General features: G+C 39.5%; 2 protein-coding genes across 3 annotated transcripts; both read left to right on the plus strand.

Moving 5' to 3' along the window:
• The first annotated feature begins 354 nt into the window (after positions 1-354).
• LOC103398492 (aggrecan core protein-like) lies at positions 355-11,539 on the plus strand. The gene is made up of 15 exons (XM_025053602.1): positions 355-1,150; positions 1,257-1,348; positions 1,628-1,919; positions 2,129-2,303; positions 2,459-2,586; positions 2,685-2,978; positions 3,171-3,473; positions 3,760-5,156; positions 5,430-5,474; positions 6,135-6,345; positions 7,552-7,665; positions 8,730-8,888; positions 8,996-9,078; positions 9,319-9,463; positions 9,949-11,539. Exons 1-15 carry the CDS (start codon positions 1,063-1,065, stop codon positions 10,191-10,193), a joined length of 3,771 nt encoding a protein of 1,256 aa, XP_024909370.1. The 5' UTR covers positions 355-1,062; the 3' UTR covers positions 10,194-11,539.
• Positions 11,540-12,304: 765 nt separating this feature from the next.
• On the plus strand, positions 12,305-19,953 carry znf408 (zinc finger protein 408). 2 transcript variants are annotated; one of them, XM_008337122.3, is made up of 9 exons: positions 12,305-12,405; positions 13,450-13,714; positions 14,610-14,668; positions 15,243-15,439; positions 16,235-16,926; positions 17,033-17,242; positions 17,802-17,925; positions 18,093-18,326; positions 18,677-19,953. In XM_008337122.3, coding segments are annotated over exons 1-9 (2,397 nt in total). In that variant the 5' UTR covers positions 12,305-12,403; the 3' UTR covers positions 19,291-19,953. The 2 variants fall into 2 exon arrangements, with proteins under 2 accessions (XP_008335344.1, XP_008335345.1); XM_008337123.3 differs by lacking the exon at positions 12,305-12,405 and adding an exon at positions 12,496-12,818 and having other exon boundaries at positions 18,677-19,952.
• The last annotated feature ends 104 nt before the right edge of the window (positions 19,954-20,057 follow it).

Raw genomic sequence — 20,057 nt, forward strand, 5'->3', positions numbered from 1 at the left:
ATATTTTATGTCTTTTTCAGTATGCTTTGTCACAGTTGCATGCAACTTCTAAGTTGTGTGTTGACTTTTCATGAACTACATCAAACTGTATTTATTTAATTATGCCATAAAAGTTTTTGTTTGTATTTTAAAATTATTGTTGTTTTGTTTCCCCACTTTTCTATTTTGTCAACAGAATAGTCTTTTAAAAAAGGAAACAATGTAAAGTATATAGTAAAGTATAAATAGGAAAAATATAAATATACAACACAATTTGACTGTTAGAGCCAAAGTTATCTTAGCTTTTTTAAAATGTAACATACAAAAAAAATATAATATATATATATTTAATTAAAGGTAAAACTGAATTTTAGTAATCCGCCAACCGGAACAATCATTACTGTTGTAATATTTAGGTGTTTTTGCATTAGAAACATTTCAGTTCCTGTGTCCCAGGTATGTATAAAGCATGTTTGATAAAACACTTAATTGGACATTGAAGTGGTGTGTCCCCAAGGTGAACAGGGAGAAGGAGTTAAGCCTTGTCATTGCCTCACCTTCGACTCCTCCCATCATGTCTCCCACTTCTCTAAATCTCCTGCCTGAATAAGAGCAGTGTTGAGATGTAATGGAAAGGAAGGGCATTGGAACATACGCCCTGCTGTTTACTTTAGCCCTGGTGTCGTAAGTACTGCCATAATACTTCAGGCTTGAGGACAGACAGATCAGGTCTTATGAGAGTCTTTGTAGGGGTGGACCTTACTGCAGAAACTGCATGAATGTTGTGTCAAATTAACCAAAATCCATGCTCACACACATGTAGCTGCTGAATCACCACATCCCAGTCCCTGGAGGTTTCAAACACAATCTAACCCTAACACTATCCTTAACACTATTACTTGAAAGTTTGCCACTTTTCCCTTGATTTACATGAAGATGCTAAACTATTCTGAAGTAAAGAAAAAAGAGTCAATATTATATTCTGTCACACACAATAACACACATCACACAGCACATACAGAATGATGATGATGTATATTCTTGAGAATAATTGCTAATATTTTACATATTCTTTTCCCAGGTATGATACAGCGGATTGTGTTCCTGTCCATGTGCCTGAGCATCATCTCAGCAACTTTTGACTATGTTTATGACGAGCATTCTCTCATGGGTGAGACCTATAATGATACAGTATGTACGGTAAAATAATAATATTGCTGCGCTGTTTCCTAATATTCTGTTATATACAGTGTATATAATTTACTCTGTTTTCATAGATCCAGAAGACGTGCTATCTGTTGCTATCCCTCTTGTGGGGACACAGCAACCTCTATTGGGAGGAACAATGATACTACCATGTTTCTTTAAGGTTTGTATTTTGCTTTTGTAGCCTTGTTTTAATAGCAAATATAAACAATACAAATAGCAAATATTACAATTCCCTTAAAACTTCTTCAGTAGCTTCAGTAACTACAGTAAAGTAGTCTAGAATACTATCAAGTCACTATTGGCTAAATTAAGAGTGTTTTGTTAAAACATCAAGCTTTAGGTTATATAAAGAATGACGTTATGACTCGAAATAATTATTCACATTTTGTTGTTTTTTTTACACGCAGTTAAAAAAAAATCATTTTTGTGACTGTTGTAGGACAACACTGTTCCAGATCCTGGAGCACCCACCATCGCTCCACTGTCTCATCGCATTAAATGGAGCCATGTCACCAAAGAAAAGGTTACTACCATCCTTGTGGCCTTGGAAGGACAAGTGCGTATCACAGAGAAGTACCTGGACAGAGTTCATCTGTTGGGTTACCCCAAAACCCCAACAGACGCTGGCATCCAATTATCTGAGCTGCGGTCCAGTGACACAGGGGCGTATCGCTGTGAGGTTCAACATGGTATTGAGGATAACCACGGCATTGTCCACGTGCAGGTTCAAGGTATTTGCTTGTGATGTGAATTTTTTTTAATTTTACACAGTTATATATATAAATATGTTTATTCATAATAATTTTTTTTTCTGTATCCAACTTATTTCACCCTCAAATGTTCTTTGACATAAACCTTATAAATGGTGTTCTATATGATAACATGATAAAACTTGTGACATGTTTTAACTTTTAACTGCTGCTTCTGTTTATCCTCCCAGGTATTGTATTCCACTACAGGCCCATCATGGGACGCTATACTCTGACTTTTAAAAACGCGCAGGCAGCGTGTGCCCAAAACAGTGCAGTCATGGCTTCACCTGGACAGCTCCAAGCAGCCTATGATGATGGTTTCCACCAGTGTGATGCTGGTTGGCTCACTGATCAAACCGTCAGGTCGGTGTGTCATGATTGGTTGATTGATTGATCAATAGATAGATAGATAGATAGATAGATAGATTTCCAGTCAGTAGTTTACATGTTCATATTCATGTTTTGATATAGAAGAGATGTATAAAGAAATACATTTATTTCTTAAATTTAAACCTCAGGTACCCAATCCATGATCCTCGTGTAAACTGCTACGGTGACAAAGAGCATGTGCCAGGCATCAGGACATATGGAGTGAGAGATCTTAATGAGACATATGATGTCTACTGCTTTGCAGAGAAGATGACAGGTAGTCTATTGATCAGGCTTTGATCTCTTTAAAATCACCCAGTTGTGTTATGTGTTTACTTATTTCACTGCTCATCTATTATTAAAATACTCTTACAGGCAGAGTTTTCTACACTGCATCTGCAGAGAAGTTTAGTTTCTTTGAAGCTACAGTGGCATGTTCCAAACACGGTGCTCAGCTGGCTACCACTGGTCAACTCTATCTGGCCTGGCAAGGTGGGATGGATGTCTGTAATGCTGGCTGGTTGAGGGATAGGAGTGTTCGCTATCCTATCAACATTCCCAGGCCACAGTGTGGAGGGGGTCTCCTGGGAGTGAGGACGGTTTATCTCCACACAAATCAGACTGGATATCCATTACCTGAGTCCCGCTATGACTGTTTTTGCTACACAGGTGGGTTATTATTAGAAAGTATACTCGTATCTACACTATTTTCCAATATCAATTATTGATCATTTCCAAAAAATACCTGGGAGAGTAAAATTTTGTTCTACAATGTTCTTGTCAATTAATTAACAAGGAAAAAGCATAATGCAAACACAATCTCAAATTTGATGGACTTTTCTCCCACCAAATTATTTCCAGAGTCTCCTGATGAGGAAGGTTCAGGCGCTGTAGAAGAAGGCAGTGGTATGCTGAGTGTTACTACAGTGACACAGAGCGCAGACGTGTTCCTCAGGAGAACAACAACAGAGAGTGAAGCTGTGGGGCAGCTGGAGACTCAGCGACCAACTGCTGTGGACTTCACTTACACAGACAGCCCCACTGAACTGCCACTACCCCAACCACCTGAGGCCACGGAGCTGATCACGGACCAGTTAGAGTCAGTCACTGCTCAGCCTGATGTAGGCAGGGAGCCCAGCAGAGGCTCTGTAGTACCTGCAACAGGTTAGTAAAATAAATATGTTCATACAGTCCAACCAGGAACATTTTCCTGAAAGTAACTCCTGGTTTGATTGGTACGGAGGTAATTATGAATTTTTCATCATTCATCAATGTTATTTAAATGCATTTTTCTTTACTTCTGTCCTGATTCTTCTGCAGCTGACTATCTTCTATTTGTAAATGAAACTGGGCTGAATATCACAGAAACCCAGGAGGCTTTTCTCAACCAGACATCCATTTCTGATTTGTTGATGCCTGGTAAGCCTTGATTGAACGATGAACAATTCAGTACATCTGTCACGTGTTGTTTGTTCTTTACAATTGTCCTTATTAAATATTTTTCTAGTTACTCCCACCGTTGCTTATCCAACTCCTGTTGAAACATCAGGCTCTGGTTCAGGCTCCGGTTCAGGCTCCGGAGACCAAGCAACCTCTGGCTCTGGAGACACTTCAGGCTCTGGAGATACCTCAGGCTCTGGAGATACCTCAGGCTCTGGAGATACCTCAGGCTCTGGAGACACCTCAGGCTCTGGAGACACCTCTGGCTCTGGAGATACCTCAGGCTCTGGAGATACCTCTGGCTCTGGAGACCAAATAACCTCTGGATCTGTAGACCACATGACCTCGGGAGACACTTCTGCCTCTGGAGAACAACTTAGCTCTGGAGACCTCTCTGGCTCTGGAGAGGAAATCACCTCTGGAGATGTCTCTGGCTCTGGAGAGCAGGTTAATTCTGGAGATTTCTCTGGATCAGGTGACCTTACTGGTAGTGCAAGTGCTGACCTGTCCTTTGGAGGATCAGGTCTCAGTAGTGTTGTCTCTTCAGGGTCAGGTGGTAGTGGAGAAGAATCTGAAATTTCTGTAACTTTTTCGGGCTCTGAAGGACTTGTTTCTGGAGACAGTCTGTTTTCAGGCAACATTCAGGAAGCTGGAGAAGGAAGCACAGAAATTCTAATCTTTCCTGTATCTGAGACAGGGTCTGGAGGTCTCAGTGGTAGCGGGGATCAGACTGGATCTGGTTTCAGCTCTACCGATAGAGACTATTTTCCAGACGGATCAGGAGGAAGTGGACAGTTCTCTGGCATGAATTCTGGTTTTGTTACAGAGCAGGAGTTCTCTGGCTTCAGTGGCTTTCCATCTGGATTATTCTCTGGAAGTGCTAGTGGATACTCAGGGGAATTTTCGGGGAGTGGAGACACTCACATTTTACTGATAGATGGTGACCTGGTTGATACACCAACTCAAATTCCCAACAAAGAATATGAGCTCAGTGGGGACCTTATGCAGAGCGGCTCAGGATACACCTTCAATGGTGATCACAGTGGCTCAGCTTCTGGAAGTACCTCAGGTTTCTTTTCTGGAATCACATTTGTGGGATCTGGTTTCACTCAGCTTGTATCATCGTCTTCTGGAGAAGAAGAGGCTTCTGGGATTTTACATTACAGTTCTGGACATGGAAGTGGTGATTATTTATCTGGATTTGGAAGCTTTACTTTCATCTCTGGATCTGGATCTGGCTCTGGATCAGACATGTCTGGATCAGAATCCTCTGCAAGTGGACAAGTAGGTAGTGTATCATTCCTGAGTGGTGATTTCATGAAGGAAACATCTGGAGACACTGCACCAATTATAGAAGAGGGACTGGGGTCAGTGGCGTACAGTGGAGAGGGCAGCAGTGGCAGCAGTGGCACCAGTGGCAGCAGTGGCACCAGTGGCAGCAGTGGCACCAGTGGCAGCAGTGGCACCAGTGGCAGCAGTGGCACCAGTGGCAGCAGTGGCACCAGTGGCAGCAGTGGCACCAGTGGCAGCAGTGGCACCAGTGGCAGCAGTGGCACCAGTGGCAGCAGTGGCACCAGTGGCAGCAGTGGCACCAGTGGCAGCAGTGGCACCAGTGGCAGCAGTGGCACCAGTGGCAGCAGTGGCACCAGTGGCAGCAGTGGCACCAGTGGCAGCAGTGGCACCAGTGGCAGCAGTGGCACCAGTGGCAGCAGTGGCACCAGTGGCAGCAGTGGCACCAGTGGCAGCAGTGGCACCAGTGGCAGCAGTGGCACCAGTGGCAGCAGTGGCACCAGTGGCAGCAGTGGCACCAGTGGCAGCAGTGGCACCAGTGGCAGCAGTGGCACCAGTGGCAGCAGTGGCACCAGTGGCAGCAGTGGCACCAGTGGCAGCAGTGGCACCAGTGGCAGCAGTGGCACCAGTGGCAGCAGTGGCACCAGTGGCAGCAGTGGCACCAGTGGCAGCAGTGGCACCAGTGGCAGCAGTGGCACCAGTGGCAGCAGTGGCACCAGTGGCAGCAGTGGCACCAGTGGCAGCAGTGGCACCAGTGGCAGCAGTGGCACCAGTGGCAGCAGTGGCACCAGTGGCAGCAGTGGCACCAGTGGCAGCAGTGGCACCAGTGGCAGCAGTGGCACCAGTGGCAGCAGTGGCACCAGTGGCAGCAGTGGCACCAGTGGCAGCAGTGGCACCAGTGGCAGCAGTGGCACCAGTGGCAGCAGTGGCACCAGTGGCAGCAGTGGCACCAGTGGCAGCAGTGGCACCAGTGGCAGCAGTGGCACCAGTGGCAGCAGTGGCACCAGTGGCAGCAGTGGCACCAGTGGCAGCAGTGGCACCAGTGGCAGCAGTGGCAGCGGCTCCTCAGGTGTTTCTTCTGGATATCTGCACCAGGTGGCGCTGCCCTCTCCATTTAGTGATATGACAGTTACAGAGAGCACTTCAGAGGAGATTCTTATCACCAGTGCATCACAGAACCCTGAACATTTCTATGTGACACCTGGGCCTGCACTTGCCCCAGCGGGACTAGCTGCTCCTAGTGGTGATGTTGCACTAACACCAGTAGGAACACTGGGAATCATGGGACAAGGAGAGGCAGTGACAGGTGAGCAAACCTCAATTCACTTTTTTTTAAACTTTTTACTTTGATATTAGATAAATGTCTGTCTCAGGATAAAGGCAGTAAGTGATGATGATGTGCATGCTTAGGCTTTGAGATGAATTTAATAACTGGTGGACGTAGTATATACTCAGTACGAATGCCTCTACTACTACTAATGTCTGTATCTGTAAATGACCTGCCAGACTGTGACACCTAGTAAAATTATAATAATCAGTATGGAATAATTGTCTAAATGATCTAAGAAAATAAGTGATGCATAAATAAATATAAGAATATAGTAAATAAATACATAGTACCATAGATGTATGTTTTAAATTATAAATTTAATCTGTATTTATATTCATAACTTATTACACGTAAAACGTACTTATAATTTAGATGAATAACAAGTTAGAATGTATTTTACTTTTAAATCAAAAAAAAAAATCCAAAATAAATGACAAATGTTTTTGTTCAGATAAAGTCAACCCTTGTGAACCTAATCCTTGTGGTGCTGATCTGTGTACGGTCGAAGACGGTGCAGCTCTCTGCCATGGTGAGTCCTCAAACCGTTGCATGTTCTTCTCATCATAGAAGTGTGATGTTTGAACAGACTTCACTTGTTGTCTCCGTCCTCTTACTCTTTTCTCTCTTGTTTTGACCTGTTGTGTTTTGCACTCACGTGACGGTTTATGTATTCACTTCTAATTTTGTTGTCCTTCTTATTAATTGGTCTGCATCTGCCGTGCATCTCACTTTATTTGTTGAACCAATGTGAATTCAAAGTTGTAATGTCTGTGTGTTGTTGGCTTATCAATTGTGCTTGTTTGTTGTTTTTGCCTCTTGGCCTGCTAGTAGATCTATTGAGTTTATGCCGAAACCACATCTCTTCTCTGACACTGTTTGCTCTCGTTCCACTCTAATAAAAACTTAATGCAATATTTATCATTTTTGCCATTTTAAACAAAATAATTGGGATTTTTTACAGAATTAAAATCCTCATTATTAGAATTTAAAAGGCTCATACATAAATGACAAAATATACATTAAGTATAATCTGCATTAGTTGCAGTAGCATCTCCAGTGTTGTTCACTGCCTGTGCAGATTAATAAACCTGCTTCACTCCATATACCTCGCTCCATACGCTGCACTATCTTCCTCTATCCTGTGCTTAAACCGTAGTGTCAACCGCAAACCCTTTTTTGCAGAGGTAGATGTGTGCCACTCCAATCCTTGTGCCAATGGAGCCACCTGTGTGGAGAGTGCAGACTCTTACAAATGCTTATGCCTGCCCAGCTACGGAGGGGAACATTGTGAGATTGGTACGAGATCAGCTTCAGCTTCAGCAATACTAACAACAGCTTTAAAAAAAAACAAAAACTTAACAGGTCAGGTGATGTCGAACATCACTGATGATGATAAACGTCAGTGATGCTACGTGCACATATAGTCCTGCGATGTGACTATCAGACAAATCTGTTTCTTACTGGGTCTGCTATTGGATAGGGACAAAGAGTGTGGAAAACGTACAGTATGAGTAGCAGGGAATATTCAAGAAATTACTGTGTTGTATTTCTTTATACAATAACCCAAAGAACACTGCTGAGTTATGTTACCCTGCTGAAATTAATCATATAGAGTCTATAGTGCACAATAATTTCTAATGTCACATTTATGATTAATAACACTCCCCGTGCTTATGGTCATTTATATGATAATGTTATCATATTAATGGTCGTTATGTTTTGTCCTACACATTTCTTTGCCAGGAACGTTTTTGCATTTAGTGTCCTTCCGTTCCTTGATGACCTTGATACTTGGTACAACAGATATAAATAGGCAGAAGAAAACGCATGTTGGTTATAAGGCTTGTTGTTGTATTGCTTCTGCCTGAGATAATTAGCCTCAAAAAGCATTCATTATATGCCGCTGAAACACAATAACACTTTTCAACCAGCGATGCTAAATGTCAGTTACATGCATACAGTACATGCATTTGCAGTATAGACCATACAAACTGTATGAATAATAAAAACACATGACATGCATTTGCAGTATAGACCATACAATAAACCACTGGAAACCTTCATGAAATTGGAAAATAAGACAGCAACAGAATAAATGAAGCTACGGAAAATTGATTTTCTTCTAGTTAAAATAAAAAGCTATATTAAGCTAGCTGTTCTTTTACCTCCTGTATTGGGACGCTTGTTTGGAGAAATCATGAGAACGTAACAGTGTAAGTCTGTGCCAGGGATTGTTTACAACTAATCTTACCCGTGTGAAGTTGTAAAAGTATTTAAAGGTACAAGATGTGAAGTGTATCCTAGAAAATCTTAAGTGACTTAATGTTCAGTAATGATTCTTCCTTGGTCTGCGGCTGCAGACGAGCAGCAGTGTGAAGATGGTTGGACTAAGTTTCAGGGGAGCTGCTACCTCCACTTCATTGACAGAGAGGTGTGGGTGGATGCAGAGAATCGCTGCAGGGATCTGAGTGCTCACCTGGTCAGCATTGTTACTCCAGAGGAGCAAGATTTTGTAAATTGTGAGTCTGTTGTATGGTACATTTTATACAATGAATAATTAAAAGGTAAATGAAGATATAAAGAAAAAGTCAAAATTAAAAACGTGTTTTTATTTATTTTATCACAGCAAACGCTCAAGACTATCAGTGGATTGGGCTGAATGATAAGACAGTGCAAAACGATTTCCGCTGGACAGATGGCACACCTTTGGTGAGTGAGAAAACTCCAGTGCCATGTTTCTCTGTACATGGCAGGGCATAGAATGTGGTGAGGTTTCAATGGTGGGCACAGCACATGATAAGTCAGAGGAAAATGATCTTCTGTTGAAACCAGCCAGAACCGAGGGTGCCACCAACAACTCTGAAGTAAAACTGTCATGACAGAGCAAAAAACTAAAACAAATTACATCATTTTCAGTGTTATAGATATATTTTTATGTCTTTTCTTCAGCAATATGAGAACTGGAGACCAAATCAACCAGACAATTACTTTCATTCTGGAGAAGACTGTGTTGTGATGATCTGGCATGAAAATGGACAGTGGAATGATGTGCCCTGTAATTACCACCTACCATTCACCTGCAAAAAAGGTCCAGGTAAAGTATGATGTTACACAATACAGTCCACCTCTGATATGGTTTTTCCATTACTGAACAATTACTATAGTTGATGAATGCTTAGGTGAAAACATGTTCTTCTGTGAGTGTTGGGAAGTATATAAATGAAAAAAGAATTAACATTGTTTAATTTTCCATTTCAAATTAATCTTTGTGTCCAGGTGGTCACTGCTTTCCAAAATTGGGGGCTGACCCCCCAGGCAGTGTGGAGCCATTGTGTGGAAGCACAACATTGGGAAATTAATTTCAATTTCAATACTGAATTAAATTAAAAAAAATACATTTACACAATATTAAATATGTAAATGTATTTTCTGTTTACCTAAAATAGCAGTTTTGTAGGAATCAGAGGTTAAAAAAATGCTGAAGTTGAACCTAAAATAGGGAGGACTCTTTGTCAGAGCTGCTGTTAGAGAACCATCCACAGTAGGCTGACCAATTCTCACTTCTGCTCATGTCCTCAGTGTCTTGTGGTTCACCGCCAGTAGTGGACAATGCCCACATGTTTGGTAACAAGAGAGATGAGTACCCAGTCAACTACATAATCCGATATCAATGTAACTCAGGATTTAAACAGCGCCATCCACCAGTCATTCGCTGCAGAGCAGATGGCCAGTGGGAGAAGCCCCAAGTGGAGTGTATAAATGGTGAGTGTGCTCTCTGTGACACCATGTTACAAACAAATATTTGTGAAAATCGCATTTTATGAGTCACTATTCTCATTCATCCCTTGGTGCAGAAAAAAGATTATGGCGAAGAAAAACCAGGAGTTCAGGATCCAGTCACAGGTTTACCTGAGAAGAAAAAGAAGAATCTATTCTTTTTTTAAATGAATAACATAGAGGGTATGAATAAAAAAAAAATCATCTTTTGTGGACATTATTCAGAAGGTTACAGTGCAGAGAGCACCAAGTGAAAAGTTCAGCACTAAGGTAAAGCATTCTGTTTTTCTCCACCTGCAAATACTAAAAAAAAAAACATTTTAGTTCATTATGATATGAAACTGTAAAAGATGAAAATGAAAAGAACTTGCCCTCTGCAATTTTTTGTTGCAAATATATTTTGTGGCATTTAAATGAAACACTAGAAAAAACACATTTGGAATTTCAATAGAAAAAAAAACTTGCACTTGGTTTAGTTTGAGAAGATTAAAATAAGAAGTAAAATCTGAGGAAAATATTTTTATTTTCCTAAAGTCATTTCTGTGACAGGTTTAGTCTTACTGTTGTACCTCAGAACACAGCGGCCCATTTCCCTTTTCTCTGATGCATCTGCTGTTACTTGAAAAGTGACCATAATTAATTAATTTGGATTACGTATAATGACGTTTTATCAGGCACAAATATGGATGGATGGATGGATTAAGTGGGGTGCCATGAGACTATTTATCAAATCAAATTTGTGCAGAGGTCTACACAAACATCATGTACACGAATTTACAAGTAATTCTTATTTTGTTGTTCTTATATGTTGCTATTATTACTATTATTGTTTTTATTAAGTGTGGTTTTATTGCACATTTTATCCAGTACCATGTGAAAAAAAAAACACACAAAAAATAGGTAATATATTATTTAAATGTAAAGACAGCACACAAAGGATTTTTGTGTGGTGAGCCTAAAACTAATTATTTATTGATTTTTCACAGTGTCATTGTCTTGATGGCAGAATAAATCATTAATCACAAGGTCAAGATGCAAAGTGCAGCATGCAGTCAACGGTATATTAGATTTAACAGGTTACTGATACACATTATACCAGCAGTGTAACTCATAGTTTGTTAATTCTGTGTTTAGGTCACGTCTCCTTTTACCAGACTGTGCAGGACATAGTGTTTATGTGAAGCAATAAACCTGAAATTGAACAGATTATTTTTGTAACCTCAGAAGTAATCATGGTGCACACGGACGGTATGAACATCCTTATTTTCTCTCTTTACTTGTTTTGTTTCATTCACTGTTGCGGGGGCTGTGCCTCCATCAAGCTTACTGTGTCTATTCCATAATAAACCAAGTTCTCTTGCTTCAGATTAAAAGTTGTTTAATCATATGCTATAACCTTGACTACTCAGTAAATAAAGATCAAGTCTGTTGAAATTCTTCCTATCCTAATCATATGAAAATAATAAAAACAAGTATTATGTAGGTGTTTGTGTGCAGTTGTGTGTGGGTGTATCTGTCTGTGCCTTGATCACTGAGGACATTGAGGCTTTTTAAAAAGCATAGTAAAGCATAACTCAAGAGACACTTGCATCACTTACTGTATTATAGATGCAACACATTGCTGAAGCAGATAAAGCATTTTATGTACAAGAAATTGTTACTCACACACATAGGGTGATATCATAAATATGCAAACATTGGTTTTAATCCTATAATTCTCATTCTCAATCCTATTTTTTTTCTAACATAAACCAACACATGCTTACTGCTTGAATAGCTATAGTCTAAAGATGCTCTAAGGATGAGTGAAGCACTGTGGTCCTTAATTTTCTGTAGCAACCTTGGCTCTCTCTCATGTCTATGTACCCAGCACTGTTAGATAAATATGTTAACTAAGCACATTTCCTGGTTTCAAATTTAACTACAATGATTAGCTGTAAGTGCTCCACTATTTCGGAAAAACCACCACCCACAAACACCAGGTACAGACAACAAACAAGCCTTTCACTGATTCACTTATGCGTGACTCTCAGTGAGCTCAGTGTTTCTGTGGTAGCAGCAGAGGTAAACAACAATGACTCATAAGAACAACATTTGAGTAAATTTTAAGGGTTGCACATTGCATCACTGTTGCCTTAAATCAAACAGAGCCCTTTTCAAGAATCCTTGGTGCCACACCTCACAAGGCATACCTCCATTCTATATCCTTTTTTTTTGTTTGTTTATTCTGCTAAGGACCCAGAGCCAAAGTCAACATATGTAAGCCCCTGTTATTGTAGCTGCCTTATTATTAGTAGTATTATTTTATTGTTGTACTTTGTTGGAGTATTATATATATATATAAAATGCAACCGTCAACGGCACCAGGAACCACTCTACGCTCACACTCTTTTCCGCCCGGACTTTATACGAGTAGGACTGCTTAGCGATCGTGTTTCTTTGCTAAATAATGGCTCTGAAGTGCTTTCCCGGAGTTTTTGCAGGAACAAATAATCCGCGAAAATACAAAATAAGATATTGAAAATTATGTTAATTTGCCGAATATATACATGTTAACTCAAACAATTATTTACATTTTGTTAAGTTTTGATTTTCGATTACTTATCCTTCTGAACCTCAACTGTGCTAACGCGCTATTAAAATCAAACGTTAGGAACGTTACTGTCCTTCAGGTAAGCAAATGTGTACTGTGATAAGAAAAATAGAAACGTCGCCCTGGAATATAAAGTACATAGTACATTTTTGAAAGCTCTGTAAACACGCTGGTGGTCAACAGGCCGTGATTGTTGTTGGCCAGAAATACATTTGCCCTGCGTTAGTTAGTCTTTGATAATTGCAAACTACAATAACCCGTTTTTAAAATAGTCACAGTTGAGCATAATTTTTGTCAAATAATTGATCAGTAGTTAACATTTTTTCTATATTCAAGATATGTTAGAAGATACTACTACTAATATTTAATACTAATGATAGACACTGAAGTGAGCCACAGCTGAGGTGCACTGAGCATGGCACCTTCTCCACTGCTCCTAAGGCACTCACTTCTCCCTGTTTACCATAGTGATGGGTTGAAGGCTGAGGGAAAATTTGGTGTGGTGTGGTGTGGTGTGCATCAGTGACAATAATTTGCTTTCACTTGTTAGAATTATTGCGAACTTCTAGGTCAATGGTGCTTTTGTTTTCTTGTTTTAATAAATCGAACTAGGGCAGTGGCAAATATGTCGACATACACACTCGCTGTGTAAACCTTACACTTCAACCCTGTTCAGTTTTCCACCACATTTTATTTGTCTTTCTGCTCAGGTTGATGGCTGACCTCAGTTCTGCCAGTCTGTCTGGTCTCACATCATTTGTCTCTACGTTACTTCCACCTGGTTTTGCCGTGGGACCATCACAGCTATGTGAGTACAGGCTGGGACTGTGGTGGGTCGGACGCTCACTTGAGGCAGGATTCACACTGAGCAGAGACACAGAGTGGGCATGGAGGAATCAAGTGGATTCAGTGACTCCAAAGTGTGAACTTTTAATGAACACTGAATTCAAAACGAGTCGAAGGGAGAAAGATAAGGTAACCTCAATGTACACGTATTCAATATAAAGGAGTAATACTTTTTTTCCCTAGCAGATCAGGCTGGCTGTAATCTTGCCCTCAGACAGATGCTTCACCTTTCAGCTCAGTGAATTTGATTTTTTTGAATAATATTTAGTCCAAAGATTGTTGGCTTTAATATTTTGGAAACATTATGTATTTAACATTTTTTATTTTTTATTATTTTAAATTATTTTTACATTTTTAATCTTTATTTGTGTCCCACTATATTTTCCTTTTAGCAAAAACAAAAGTGTTCTAGAAATTACAACAACTGTCTCTGAATCAGAAAAAAAAAAACACAATACAAACCTGAGTATACCGGAGAATTGCAGTGTTAACCTTCTCTGGTGTTTTTATTTCCTTTTGCTAGCAGCATCTTTGTAAATGTAACCACTTTTTCTTTTGTGCATACATACAAAAGTAACACTTCTGTCTCCAAACCCTTGGGAAGATAATGCAAAGTTTTGCTTTTTGCTATTTGAGAAAGTTGAATCATTGTTATAGACAAAGAAGACTTATCATAATTGCAGACAATCAATCCACATTCAGAAACACAAAAGTGCTTTTTTTTTGTACACAGTGGAACTGAGTAATGGAAATCTTTACAACTTAAAACAAGAATCTAACGTTACAATGTTTTGGTTATGGTGTGAAGAAAAATACATCAAGAAATTGTTTTCCAGCAACTGGGCTGGCTGTGGTCTTGGCATAGATGATATAGGCGGTCATCTAGAGCGCCATCAGCTGGAGGGGCAGCCACCATTATTCATTTGTATGATCGTGTGTATGTTGGGAGGGCGGTGGTTAAACAACATTAATGATCATATACTATAGTCCATATGGTTTTAATATATATGTATTGTTTTTATAGGAACTGATTGAGACTGATCTAGGCAAGAAGACTCTACTGCAAAAAGCTGTTTTGACCAAGTAAGGCGACACACTTTTGACGACACTTTAGAACTTTTTTTTTTGTCTGAATTTCTGTATTTTTAATTTAACAGAAGAAAACAAAACATTTGAAAGACCAACAGTATCAACAGTTACAGAATATTATTAAAACTTTTCTAAAAATTAAAAAAAAAAGAAACAGTAGGAAAAACAATTAAGGAAAAAATGAAATCCTTTAAAGTTCTGTTGACCAATGCATTGTGTTTCGGTATTTCGGTAACAATATTTAACAGCTGCCGTTTAAAGGTTTAGATTTGCTGTGTAAAATGGTTTAAACTCTAATCCTTTCCTGTATTGGGTCAGATCTGTGTTGAGTTCAGTTTTTCTGAAGTGAACAGAACACTCAATTTATATTGTATTTTGCCATCAACTTTGACCTTTTATAAAATGTAAAGGTGTATTATGTCTGAAAACATCTAAAGAAATAAAATTCAATCCCTACAATAAACATAACCATATCAAGCAATACAAATGTATTTGCAAACGAATTATAGTATATCAAGTAAATTCCTGAAAGCTGTTCAAACGTCTGCTATTTTTCTTTCCTTCTCAGCTTTGCATGTCAGACGCCATGCAGAGCTCAGCAGAATGTTGTAGTGCAGTGTGCGTGTGGAGAAGAGTGTGTGGCCGAGTGTGTGGATGTGTGTCTGCGTGTGTGTCAAGACATCCAACCTGGAACAGAGCTTGTGTTCTACAACTACCCTGTGGCAAAAAGGAAAACAACAGAGAGAAGTGACACACAGGAAACAGGTAAGATGCAGAAATTATTTTTTATAATTAATTTCACAACATTATGAGTGAATATAATCCTATAATAATTAATATAATAATAACAGTAAATAGATGGAAATGCTATAACAAAATTTTAAAGATGTGTTTATCCATCAAAAATTTCAAAATTGTCATTATTTGTATTAGTAAGGAAATTGCACTGATTTGTAAGTTTTAGGGCTGTCAAAATGTACACAACAATTCTATATGTGGAAGTTCAATTTGATTTTGAATAATAACATCCATTTGCTCAAAATACAAAGTCAATTCACACGTTTTTTATTTACACACGCTGTGGTAAAAATGCACAATGATGCAAGTTGTATTCTATATTTTTTGTTCACTGAAGAGAATGAACAATCGTCGACAGTTAAAGTAAGAGACCATTTTATCTGTCTGTTTCTTAGAAACTGAAATGTCCTTGGGAATAATTTTTAAAGTGCTCTTACAAAGTGAAGAGTGCTTCACCTGAAAAGTAAATACTAATAAATCAAACATCAGCTGCAGGCTGCTTAAAGGGGAAGTATGTCGTTAAACCCAACACTTTAACCACATCCACTTCATAATGGGGGGAAATTTATTGAAAGTAAAAATTACACTCAATCTGTTGGGTATTGTTTTTTATTTTGTAATAACTATATTTTTTTAATGAAGGAAGACACACTGACAACAGTTATAATTACTTGTTTACATAAATATTACACTTGAATCAACTTGATTAATATATTTCTAACCTCTTTTAAAAATTCCAACTTATATTTTGTCACTGGACAGATCAGCATGTAGGAGATGGTAAACTCCAGGAGAGCTCTCTTAACAAGGAATCTGTTGAAGACAAAGATGTGGCAGAAAAGACACATGAAAGGAAAAATCAAGAGGAGGAGGAAGAGGAGCAGAGTTGCCCTGAAATGAACATAAAGAGGAGTCGCTCACACCAAAGCAAAAAGACGAAAAATATAGAAACATTTCTATTGCAGGTGATGAAGGACAATGACAGACAACAGGACAGTTACACTGATGATGGGACAGAGAAGAGAGCCATAACAGACAAAAATGAAATTGTGGTGCCGTCGTCTGTGGACACACCAGCTAACTCCGAAGGCCCTTCTGCAACCCCCCACGTCCGCTGTAGTTCACGTCTGGCTGCAAAACCTCGACTAGTTCACTGTGTGACAAATCGGGTGAAGCAGCATCCTTTTCTCACCATCCAGTCCCAACAAACAGAGGGTCAAGAGAAGGAAGTGCTTTTAAAACCAGTGCACTGTAATGCACAGGTTACCACAGCAGCAGCGACATGGAAGCCAGGGAGCAGAGAGAGACGGTACAGATGTTCCAGCTGTGGAAAAAAGTTCTACCAACTGGTTCATTTAAAGAAACACCAGTTTAGCCACACAGAGAAGAAACCTTTCACCTGCACAGAGTGTGGAAAGAGCTACACCTCTACAGAGAGCTTTAGAGCTCACCAGGTGGGTGATGTAACTGACATCACACAAAAGACTTTGCTTTCTTTAATTATTTGTCTTTATGATCCATAGCTGGATGAATAGGTATGACATATATATTTTTATGCAGATGGGTCACCGAGGAGAACGCCCGTTCTCTTGTCCTCACTGTGAGAAGAGCTACGGGCTGAAGCGGGACTTGAAGGAGCACATGGTCCTTCATACCGGTGAAAGACCTTACACCTGTGAGCACTGTGGCAAAGCATTTGCTCGCCGTCCCTCCCTGCGCATTCACCGCCAGCTTCACTGCAGTAGGATGGTTTACACACAGCTTCCAAAGGTAGTGACATGACTATTTTCAATCTGATTAACTACAGGGAATCTGTGGATTTTTCATGATTAATTCAGAAAAATCTAAACGTATTTTTATGTACGTGTTACCCACTTGTTTCTAACCATTTCAAAATTACGAGTGTAGAAAAATATCAAGAGAATTTGCTTTCAAAACTCTGAAGTTCTTTCTCAACAGTATTAACTGGTCCAATGTCAATTTCTTTATTGTGTAAGTCATCTGGTTGGCTGTAGACTTACTGACTTCTCTGTCCCAGGCCAGGTGTCGGACCTGAAGTTGAAGCATGTGTTAGAGATGCAATAAGTGAATGGATGGTTAAATGTGCTCTCTGAGTCATTTTGCCCATGCTTTGAAATGCTTAGTCAGATTTATCTTCACAAAATCTATTTAATTTGATTTAACAGTATTAATGTGGTAAATTTGACAGCCCTATAAAGATCAATCTTTGTATTGAAACATTTTTCTTTTTGCAAAACTCGTCACACTGGCCTTTTCTACCAAATAGCTGAAAACAAATAAAGAACATTTATTTGAATTTCTTTCTTAGGTGCAGTGCACACTTTGCCCAAAGCTGCTGGCAAATTCCAGCTCTCTAAGGAATCACATGAAGCTTCACACTGGGGAAAAACCTCATATCTGTCAACACTGTGGGAAATGCTTTAGCCAAAAAGGTATTATATGAACTTGGTCACTTTGTCAAAAAATTGTCACTTTTTAAAATGTTTGGCTTTGTGGGTTCTCTGTCATCCAGGTCATACTATATTTTTCTCAATTTCTTTGGAAGCAAAGATTACAGGTAAAATGAAAAGGAGCAAATTCTCATATTCTGCTGTTCCAGGAAACCTAGAGTGCCATCTGAGAATCCACAGTGGAGAGAAACCATACCCTTGCCCCCAGTGCAACCAGAGTTTCTCCCAGAAGCAAGAATTACGTCGGCATATGATTTCCCACACGGGTGGAGGTTTCCTCTGCAGCCACTGTGGAAAATCACTGAGGGACCCACACAGCTTGAAGTCCCACGAAAGACTGCACACAGGAGAAAGACCCCATCACTGCCCTATTTGTGGAAAAGGTAAAAATACACGTACGATGGTTTGTTCTGTGGGGGTATTAGATTTATTTTTATATATAAGTCCAAATAAAAACAAATCTCATCATTCGGTTGATTCCAGCAATTTCACAGATAAAAGACTATATATATTTTTATAACTAATAATAAAGTCTACAGCAATAGGTGGCTTCATACATAAATATTAATATCTAGAAATAGATGACATTTTATATAAAATGTAAATGTCACAGAGGATTTTACATCACAGAGAGGAGTGGGAACACAAAATAGAGAGAAGACAGCTGTGAGCAGTCACTTTGATTAAATGTCAATAATCCTTCCTAAAAAATGTCATTTCTTTGCTTTCACAGGTTACACTTTGGCCACCAAGCTTAGGAGACACATTAAGTCCTCTCACACGATGGAGAAACCATACAGCTGCCACTGTGGTGCATCATATACTGCCAGACAAAGTCTACTACGACACCAGGCTCAGCATGGGAAAGAGAGTGGAACTCTGGAAGAACTAATGGAAGATGATGGAGGAGAGAACAAAGATGCTGTTTTCAGCCCAAGTCACTCAAAGCCAGTCAGGGGCAGACCCAAGAAGAATTCCCCACAACGAAGTGCACCACCAGAGGAGGGCAGTCAAGTGAAGGAGAGGCAGGAGGAAAGAAAAGGAAAGGAAACAGACGATCAGACTGCAGGGGCAGGCGATGAGGAATCATCTGACAAGATGCAGCATGCTGTTGTCTACATGCACACGGACAATCTGTCCGCACCAACATCTACATCCTTACTTCTTACTCCTGAAAGCTCAGAGAATCCCACAGGGACAGGGCTGGTGGAAGTGGTAATATCGGATGACACAGAGCAGTGCATCGTGGTCCATCCACAGCAGGCAGTGGAAGAGCTGGTTATTTTGCAAGAAGAAGGAAGTGGACTCTGCTCAGTGGCTCAGACTGTTGAGATAAATTCTTTATAGTTAGTTTAATATCAAGTCAGGTTTTGGCCATTCAGTACTGCTATTGCTTATGATGAAAAGAAAATTATAAATATTAAAAAGATTCAACTCATATTTATTTTTGTCAATTTCTCACATTTAAAGGTCAATTATTCCTACTGTGCAATTTATCTTGCTGCTGAGTTTGAGATGACATTCACTTTTAATCTTTTTCTCTCTCATTGGTCGAACAGGCTGTTGTATATAATTATATGTGTAAGAACACCAACCATCCTTATGAGAAGCTGGTGCTGGAGGTGAGATGGCATCAGTGATTGACAGTCTGTGGGAGGTATCTTTAGTCTCTAATCCAGGTTCAGGTGTTGGTGTACTGAAGCTTTTTTAATCTATAAAAGCAGCATGTTTTTAGACACAATATTTTGTAAATATATAATGTTCAAAACAAACAGTGTAAAAACAAACCTGTATTTCCAGTCTTTTTGCATAATTTCACATTTTGGAATTAAAATAAATACCGATGGTAGAATCAGGCAGTCCTACAGCTAAAAGAGAGTCTTTAAGGCAATGTTTTAATGATCCTGCTTTGGCTGTAGCTGTTCTCCCAGGAGGGTTTGAACTGAAGAGTTTATACTAGGACATGTGAGAGACAAACTCAAGAGAAGATCTGTAATTATAACTAAATTACATGTTTCCTACATGGAAGTCATCAGGAGAATATATATATATATCTATATATATATATATATACAGCGTATATATATATATACAGTATATATATATATGGGAAT

This window comes from Cynoglossus semilaevis, unplaced genomic scaffold (genome assembly GCF_000523025.1).
Source record: "Cynoglossus semilaevis isolate Cse_v1.0 unplaced genomic scaffold, Cse_v1.0 scaffold1699, whole genome shotgun sequence".
Classification (NCBI taxonomy): domain Eukaryota; kingdom Metazoa; phylum Chordata; class Actinopteri; order Pleuronectiformes; family Cynoglossidae; genus Cynoglossus; species Cynoglossus semilaevis.